The sequence below is a fragment of the Sprattus sprattus genome, assembly GCF_963457725.1.
Source record: "Sprattus sprattus genome assembly, chromosome: 3".
Taxonomy (NCBI): domain Eukaryota; kingdom Metazoa; phylum Chordata; class Actinopteri; order Clupeiformes; family Clupeidae; genus Sprattus; species Sprattus sprattus.
The window spans coordinates 18763177-18772784 of NC_137922.1; the positions used below are offsets into that span (position 1 = coordinate 18763177).

The 9608-nt window shown below is 46.5% G+C and overlaps 1 protein-coding gene across 1 annotated transcript in view; it reads right to left on the reverse strand.

Moving 5' to 3' along the window:
- unc5cb (unc-5 netrin receptor Cb) overlaps nt 1–9608 on the reverse strand; it is a gene marked incomplete at its 3' end in the record, with an annotated part of 155429 nt that continues 145821 nt past the window's right edge. Inside the window, exons 13-17 of the mRNA XM_080833862.1 lie at nt 8358–8591; nt 6408–6557; nt 4713–4877; nt 2638–2816; nt 1–160 (exon numbers count right to left, since the gene is read on the reverse strand). Of these exons, the coding sequence (XP_080689988.1) occupies nt 1–160; nt 2638–2816; nt 4713–4877; nt 6408–6557; nt 8358–8591 (888 nt within the window). The remainder of the gene's footprint in view (nt 161–2637; nt 2817–4712; nt 4878–6407; nt 6558–8357; nt 8592–9608) is intronic.

Here is a 9608-nt window from a genome sequence, read left to right on the forward strand (position 1 = left end):
TCAGTGGTCCATTCCCATGGGCACAAGGTTCTCGTGGCGACCCATCTCCTCCAGCACAGCGGCCAAGCGGTTTAGGTTGCCGTCGGGGAAGTGCTGCGCCTCCCACAGGTCCAGGATCACCCCCGTGGGACTGGACTTGGTGGCAAAGTAGTTCAGGTACCTGTCGGACCAGACAGACGGGAGAGTTCCGTTTAGATTTTACACACCGTCATTACTGTGGCCCAGAGCCTCTACAACAAGTTCTCAAAGATATTCTCTCTCTCTCTCTCTCACACACACACACACACACACACACACACACACACACACACACACACACACACACACACAAACACACAAACACTTACACACACACACACTCACTCACAAACACACACACACACAAACAGTCAGTGCGGACACATGTGTCCAGTTTCCGAGCTTCAATCGAAGATCCAATTCATGTAACTCCCCAAATCTAGATTTCCTGTGTCCCACTGAAATCCGATGTACACCCCCAGATAAGTGATCGGATTATGCTGAAAATCGTACAACGTGCGCATGTAACTCTCAAAACAAGGTTACAACTGGGCAACAACAACTTTTGCGCATGCTTGAGATAGACTGCCCATAGACATATACATGCTATCATGATATGATAATCGCTGCTAGACGCTCACTGTTCTTATGCTCCCTCTCATTCACTTTGAAATACTGAAACCGAAACTGAAACGTTGACTGCGACTGAACGTGCTAATTAAATGAACAAATATTTTCATATTATTTTTCCACCACTTGATAGTCATGTAATCCATTCATATCGATGTGAATCAATCAATACTAATACAACTTTAACTGTGGTGTGTTTTTGTTTCATTTCACAACTTATTAACTGTATAATCAACAGTAGCAGATGCCCTCTTGTAAACATTCCAGATTTGATTTGAACTGACTCGGCCAAGATCTGGATTTGTCCCTGCCATGTACCGTGAGAGAAGTCGGGGTTTGGCCTAAATCGGGGTACTGCCATCATGTAAACGCACTGACTCACACACACACACACACACTCTCACTCACACACACACCTACACACACACCCACACTCACACTCACAGTCAAAGAAAGAGTGTGAATGTGGGAAACTCGTTTGATTCAGTATTATAAAAAAATCAACGACTTCATATTTAACAGTAAGCCTTTGTGTTCCAGTAAGGACAGACCAGAACATGCAGTATTACACAGCAGCTCTATTGAGAAGAACTCGTTTAACAGACAAATCCCTTCAAGGTGATTTACTGCACAGGGCAGATCAGATTTATAGACATAAACTCCAAAGGGAATGGGTCTCCTGCCCTTGGCCTGGCTAATCAGTTGAGCTATAGGTTTTATAAAAAATAAGAAAAAAGAAAATGAAAAAAAAAAAAAAAAAAACGACTTCAATTATAGCTTCAAAATGCCATCTCCTCTGCCATTTAGACTCTCAACTGTGCGGAAAGAGGGAACGCGGGGTTCGAGGGGGGGGGGGGGGGGGTTAAAGGTAATCCCTCCTAACCCAATCCCCCCCACACCTCTCGCAACCCAAACCCCCTTCAACCCTGCAGCCGCTGATAAGGCACCTCCCGCTGAGATGTGAACTCAATAACTGAAAACACACTTTGCACTTCTCACATAAGCTGTCAAGGAGGGGGAAAGAGGCGGTGGTGTAGGTGCGAGACAAGGCTGGGGTTGGGGGAGGAAGTTGTGTACTGTGTGTGTGTGTGTGTGAGTGTGCGCGAGACCAGGCTGGGGTGGGGTGGGGGGACGCAGCGCCCCGAGGACCCAGCTGCCATCTCTCTCTTCCTCTGTAGTGCTCTTTCTTTCTCACTTTTTTCCCTCTCTCCCTGTCACTCTCAATCCTCTTTTCCTATTCCTCTTTCTCTCCCTAGTTTATTCCTTTACTACTCCATCAGACCTCCTCTGTGAGCCCCTCATCCAACCCCCTACCCTGACCACCACACCCCACGCCTCTCTCTCAGGGCTTGCCCAGTGAGCCTCTCCTGTCCTGTCCTGTCCTGTCCTTTCCTGTGATGTGCTGGGCTGTGCTGTGGAGCAGCTGGGGTCAGCTGCCGGCTATGGGGACCATTGTGCTTCTGCATTCTGCTGCAGAGGGACTGAAGAGATGAACAGCACACACAGCGCTCTACTCTGCTCCCACTCCTCACTGCAGCGTTTAAGTGCATTAAAAACATGTCGGCTGGGGTACAATTGATCCAAATAGCGGTTTGAAGCTATGGACGTAACATTGGCATCGTGCTAAACAGTGATCCTACTACTACTTCAAGAAAAGCATATTGTTATTGGCTGACTTCCATGGAGGCTAAATGGAATATTGACTGAGTTTTTCAAAGGCTTATGCCTTGTTGAACTACCACCAATTTTTGTTTCCTCATATTGCTGCCTCCATCAAGCTACCTTTCTTAGCGCAACAAACACTTAAAGTATGCCATAGGAGACACAGCTGCTCACTAAGTGCAAAAAATTGAACATAATCCTGCAGCATTAAAAATTCAACTGTTCTGTAAAAATATGAGTCAAGACAAACCCTATTTTTTGCATCTTGAGCCCAACTCTGGAAGGCATAGTGGCTTCGGTCGTTGCCATAGAAACTCTCGTGCTCACCTGTCCAGGTTGAGCTTGTGCGCCAGCATCCTCCAGTCGTTGCCGCGGGTCTGGGGCGCGTCCAGGCTGCCGCAGAGCTTCTGGCGGATGGAGAGGGGGATACGGAAGGCGTTGGGCCCCACCAGTGTGGTGATGTTGCTGGCCGGGTCCAGCAGAGAGGTGTCGATGCACTGCGTGTCCTGACAGGGGAGGGAGAGAGCAGATGGTTAAGACAAGCTAGGGCAGGCAAATGGTGGCTGGGTGGGAATCGTTTAGGTTTTACAGTTTTTTTTGGAATCTCTTAAAATACTTTTGGGTTCTCCTTTTTTGAACTGTGTATCAGACAGACATATCACCTTTCATTGCAGGTTCTGCACGCCTGATGATGTACTATAAATAAAAAATCTTTTTTTTTTCCATTTAGTATTTATGAACACACTCCTAGATATCTGTTCAGAGGTGCCTTCATCTATCAGATCAAACATGACTGAGAAGCTCACTCTTCAGTGGAAGAGCATTCCAAACATAATACTTGTCAAGCATTTCCAGTGATCAACGTGACATTGTTTATAAACGTAACATTCAAATCTTGTCAGTGTTTGTTTCAATCACAAACAAAAAATGATGACGCACATTGATCCCACTACTGACGGGAAAAAACTGATTGCTGTTTAAATTATAAATAACAGCCTATGAAATAAACATATGTTCTCTCACATAGACAATTTTTCTGATGTGATATGATTAAAGAAATACGATGCCTGTGGCGAAGGCCTTCCAGCGGTAGCCTCCAATAACTCCCCAAGAATCACCTGGGCTTAATATTAATAAAAGTATCCAGGAAATCCACTTCTCCATGCCTTGACCATATTGATTTAATAAACCTTGATAGGTGTAACCAGAGCACGAACGGTTCCCAGCTCGGGCCCTTTTAAAGGTCAAACCAGGAGCCATCAAAGGCCCAATAATCCCTCCTTTCATGACCACAGCGTGCCGACCTCCTCTTACAACCCCCCACCCCCGCTCCCTCTCCCCCATCCTTCACGCCTCTCCTCCCCACACCTCGCCCAAGCAGCCACAGCCCTCCATTCCCCTGTCTGCCGTTCGGCCTTTGTGCTTAAGCGTCAGCGTGGACTTGCAGCTGATTAGGGCTCCCTGGCGGCCTGTGCCGAGGACTGATAACGGCGACGGTGGTGGTGGCGGCTGCTGCTGCTGCTGGGAGACGAGGATGGAGGAGTTGAACGCATTCAGGAGCAGACACACACACACACACAAACACACACACACACACAAACACACACTCACACACACACACACACAAACACACACACACACACAAACACACACACACGCACACACACATGCAGAGAGGACGGTGCACCCGGGTCATGCAGGAAACAAGAGAGATTTTTGTGTGGAGCCCTGACCCTGGCACACACACACACACACACACACACACAAGGCGGGTGTGCTTAGTACTTTTCCTGAGCCCTATCCACGCCATCCGAAACACACTGACATACTTAAGCACAGACACAGTGAGTTTGACCAAGACACACAAATATAAACAGATACACCCCCCCCCCCCCCCACACACACACACACACACACACACACACACACACACACACACACACACACACACACACACACACACACACACACACACACACACACGCACGCACGCACGCACATAAACAGATACACCACACAAGTGAGAAGATGAGGAGGTTTACAAACATTGGAAAATGGAGGGCTCTTACGAGAGCCCTCACTGACATGAACCTCTATACACTTACAAAGAGCCATAACCACAGCCAACACAACATTAGCAGAGACAGCACACAGACATCGATTGCACAACAAACAATGACGGAGAGCTCAATCATATTCAGGCTAACATCGCTAACAGGCTGCCAAGGTGTACAGACAAATTTTCAGCCAGTTGTAAACACCCTCATGTACACTGTATTTCTCTCTCTTGTTTGCTATCACACATTTGAACTAACAACATAACTAAACTGTGTCTGTGTGTGTGTGTGTGTGTGTGTGTGTGTGTGTGTGTGTGTGTGTGTGTGTGTGTGTGTAACCCTCACCTCAGCAAGTGTGGTGTTGAGCTGGAAGATCTGTCCCTCGCCCTCCACCTGGCGCACACACAGCTTGCAGGCCAGGTCCACGGTGCAGGAGCTGAGGCGCTCCAGGGTGAAGGTGCAGTGCAGGTTCCTCTGGGAGCCCCCCCACACCTGCTGGAACGGCAGCTCCTGAACAGCGCGGGAGAGAGACAGGAAACACTAGCATTGAGGCTGGTGGTGTGGTGTTAAAGCCCGATTATGCGAGAATTATTAGGAGGTATTTTTTATGCTACTGAGCTCCCCCTTAAGTTGGGGAGTGTAGTTCACGTTTACAATACTGTTGTTATTAAAAAATCGTGCTTGACAGACTTGTACACGTGTTTTTGCTGGCAAGCTAAGGGATATGGAGCCAGACAACACCAGAGGCCAGAGAAGCATGTCGACTGACCAGGTCGGTTATATTACAAGATTTAACACGAATATTACTCTGTATATAGACTTATTTATTGTGACATCGGAAATTGTATTGAAATACTGCTCGCCTTTTCAGCCAATATACATTGTTCTATAAGCGTTATATAGTATGTGAATATATAGTATGTGTAATCTCATAAAATGTTGTTGACTTCTTCTTATAACTAGCAGAAGGGTCTACCAGCTTTTATGTAATTATTAGGTGTTGCACCCTGTCCTCCACAGTTAGCCTATATAGTGCAATACCAGGTGTACCAGGCTTTTTGTGGCAGTGGCACAGAAGCCGTATAAGGTCAATGTACCACCCAAATTAAATTTAAAATTGTTACATAATGTTACTTTAAAGTGGCAGTATGCTGCTGTGGATTGCCATGTTGCTAAATTTAAAGTGAACTACTTGGTAGCTAACACAATACTCCCTTACAAGAGAAAGAAGAGAACAAGAGGTGGTGAAATAATGAGACAGAGGAGGAAGGCAGGGAAAGAGAGGATAAGTGGGAGAGGAAGAGAAAATATATGAAAGAGATGAAAGGTAAGGAGGAGAGGAGAAGACAATATAACCGAGGAGTAGAGACGCTTCCCACTACAGACTTACACAGACTGCGCATCTGGCACTCACAGTAGGCTAAACAAATAAGATACTCCAAACATCTTACAGTCTAGTGGTCCCCATAGACATATTTAGCCAGCAGTATGTGTAAGAATTCCTGAGCTTAACTGGCAGAGCTTTGAAAAGTACCCATAACTTATTTTTCATATGCCGTTATGTCTGCTCTCACGTGACACTCAATGGAACCACCTGCTAAATGGCTCTCAAAGTAATGTAAATAGAAGACCTTTGTGACTTCAAAACTACTTTTGAGAGCTAGACACAGTGTGTGTCTTTGTCTTTCATCATGACTCCGTGTGGGAGTGAAAGCCCCTCGTTTTTTTAGTTGCTGCCAAGCATCATTGCTCCGCTACCTGAACAGCTGGAACACCTCAGGAGCTAATTAGCTGGAGCTGCTCGCTAGCGCTGAGCTGCAACACGATATTCTCCTGCACATGTTCGACTGGTCGCACCACAGCCAGTAACGGTATGACTGACTCCGTGACCCGACGGGCAAAGTCATGAGACTCGATGACTCTGCGTGACTCAAGTGTAAATCGGTGTGACTTCTGAACCGAGCTTCATTAGCGGGTGATTAAGGCTGAGTGAGTGTGTGGAAGGTCCAGCCTGTGGGTTCAGCAGTTAGTCTAGCCTACCTGGTACTTGGCCAGAAGCTTGCTCTTCCACTGTGTATGCGGGACGTCGTGGAGCGACAGGCGCAGGTTGTGGGTGCTGTCCTTGAAGTTGAGCGTCTTTGGTTCGTCCAGCAGTTTTCCGCCCATCTGTTTCTCCATCTGCAGCACCTCCTACAGGTGAGAAGAAGGAGAGCAACAAGCTGGTCAGATTACCACCTGAAAGCATGCAAAGGTTTTCTCGGTCGCTTTGGTCCATTTCTCAGATCAGAATTGAAATTCTCAAAACTGTTTGCTCAACCTCCACATCGTCTTGTCACTTGTGCACATAACAGCTATTTTTAATTATATTGAACATTCCTGCAAGAGGTTATATTTGTCTGCTGTTTGGTCTACACCTCGGTACTATTTATTTCATACGTCACGACATGCAAATAAAAGGTCAAACCAGTCATCATTATGTGCGACCATACGCTTCATCAGTTTCAGTGACATGGTATTTTTGGATAGTTTGCCAAATAACATGTCATTCAAACTTTGAATGTTTAGATATGATTGATGAAAAGGCTACTGCAAATGGAAGTTGATCACGTTGGTTCTTAAAATCAAGTAGCTAATGGGGAAAGTGCCCTGTGAAAGTTTAGAATCATGGATGAAAAAAAGGGTTGTAATATCATTGTTGCATGTACATCGTTTTATATTGTTTTATACGATATTGTTTTATACGTACAAGTGCTGTATACTGCCTATTATCAATTGCACACTGTTGACATTGGGTCACCAGCAGAGTACTGTACTTCCTAGATTTAATGTACTGCTAAATGAGAGGAAATGTGAGGGTTTGGCTATTTAATTGCAACATTGGATACCAGAACCGGGCTGGTCTAATCATGTTTTAAAGAGCTGCTGGCTCCCTATTCATTCAACAAAACAGCTTGATGGTATGTGTGTGTGTGTGTGTGTGTGTGTATCTGTGTGTATCTGTGTGTGTGTGTGTGTGTGTGTGTATATGTGTGTGAGTGTGCACGTGTGCCTGCGTGTGTGTGTGCATGTGTCTGTTTTGTGGAGGCTGAGTCTTGGACTTCTGTTGCCTCCCACTCGTCACCTGCTGGCACCACCCACACAGAGCCTGGCGTTGCCCATCCGAGAAACAAACTTTCCATTGAGCCCACGCCTCTGCCCGCACCAGACCCTGCGCTGCCATGTGCCGCCATCCAAAATCACTGCGTGTGAGGGACTAGAAACTAACACAATGCTGCTTCCTGCCCTTCACTGTTATTGTTCTCAAGCACAAAAACAGTGTGTTGTTTTTAATGAAGCTGAAGTCTCTTTTCAGAGTTACTTTATGGTGTGACCACCATGACTGCCTAGCAACCACCATGACTGCCTAGCAACCACCATGACTGCCATTCAGTAATAGCACTTCTACACCGATGTCTTCTCTTCTACCTGAAATTTTCAACATGAGTCCTTTTTCAAAGGTTGACCATTGAATCACTTTATGTCTTCAAAATAACAGGTGTTCCACGAGAGGAAGCAGTGCTGGTCAACCGAGTGGTAATTCTCAGAAATGTCAGTGGAAGGACTTCAAATTATATCTATCGGGGGCTAAAAATGGGTAACCTTAAAGGTCAGAGTAGGATGGTGTTTATGTCGTCCTATACACTTATTTCATACTATCATCTTGAGTTGGCCTTTTTATATATACGTATATATATATTTTGCTTCTCTCTCATCGGCTGCAGTCTGGGAGTGAGCCTGGGCTCTCTCTTTCTCTCTGAGAGTGGCCCCGTGCCTCTCTCTGGCCTGCCTGGACGTGGGTGAGCCGACAAGCTTGTTGTTGTTGTTGAATAGATATACTTATATGCAACTCCAGGGTCCTGAGGTAGTTTTATAAAAATGATTACCTAATGTGTGTGTACTGTGTGCTAGTGTGGTGCAGCCTGATGTAATGGATGGTGCCTGAGCCCTCACCTTCAGGGCGTCCTGAGTGTCGTCCAGGCAGTAGACCCGGATGTTGTACTCCAGACCAGTGCATGTGACGGGGCCAAAGATGGCCAGCTTCAGCCTCCTGGTGGTGGCCGAGCTGATGGACTGACCCACCAGGCAGTACGTGCCCAGCGTCTCTGTCAGGATGTGGCAGGCCTCCTCGTCCATCTGGATGTAACACGGGGTGGTGAAGTTCTCCTCACCCACCACCACCACGTCCTGCGGGCAGACGGAGAGCACACCATATGGAAGAATGAGTTATAGTGGACTGAGAGAATGCAGGCTTACTTCATGTAGGGTTACTTCTGCACTGTTATGCTTTGTTTTAGGCTGGAACTGTGTGTGTGTGTGTGTGTGAGAGAGCGATGTACAAATAGGATTCAAAATGTCTGACTGTATGGCCAGGAGGTAATAGCTGTGGGGTTCGCCCTCACAGCCCCCACCTCCCCCACCTCCCTGGGTTGACCTCTGTGATGGAGCTTATGTCAGGGGCTCAGAGCGTTTCATTAGCTCAGTCTGAGCCGAAACACTTCAAGCTGTGCTGCTCTCTTTCCATTATGTATAATCCCGACGTTTCGCCGCGCCTCCGTGTCATTAATACCATCCCATTATGAGAGCCCGAAAAGCAGTTTTAAAAAAAGAACTTTATTGTCAGTCTGGCCGTTAAGCAGCGGCATTATGAGTGGTCATTAGCCTCTTTAACGCGTCCTTTGGGACACTGGATTGGAGAGGGTTAGCGTCGTAATTAGCACGTTGAATGGAAAACTGGGGTAAGGGTTTAACGGGATATGATTTATTTACTCGAATCCTCTTCGCATTCATCACCCATTGTTAGCTTCGAACGCACTGTCCTTCAACATGTTTCTTTCAAAGGAGCAAAACAAAAGCAAAAGAGAGCACTTTTTCCCAGTTATTCTTTCCTTTCCCCTATTTTGTGTGTGTGTGTGTGTGTGTGTGTGTGTGTGTGTGTGTGTGTGTGTGTGGCGGGGGTAGGATGGGGGTGGCAGCAGTGTGTCCGTCAGCTGCCATTGCTCATTTTCGGTCGCCCCAAAGAAAGGCCGCATGTAAATCACATTCTGCTTTCCAAACACTTTCTGCAAACAACCTCAGCAGAACTTGTCACATGAAATAGTCCATCCCTCACTTGGCACGTTGCAAATAAAGGTAATGGTTTCTGAGAGCCATTTCTCTGCAAGTGAGTCATGCCTTGTCAGAATGAATTTCGACTGTGACAGA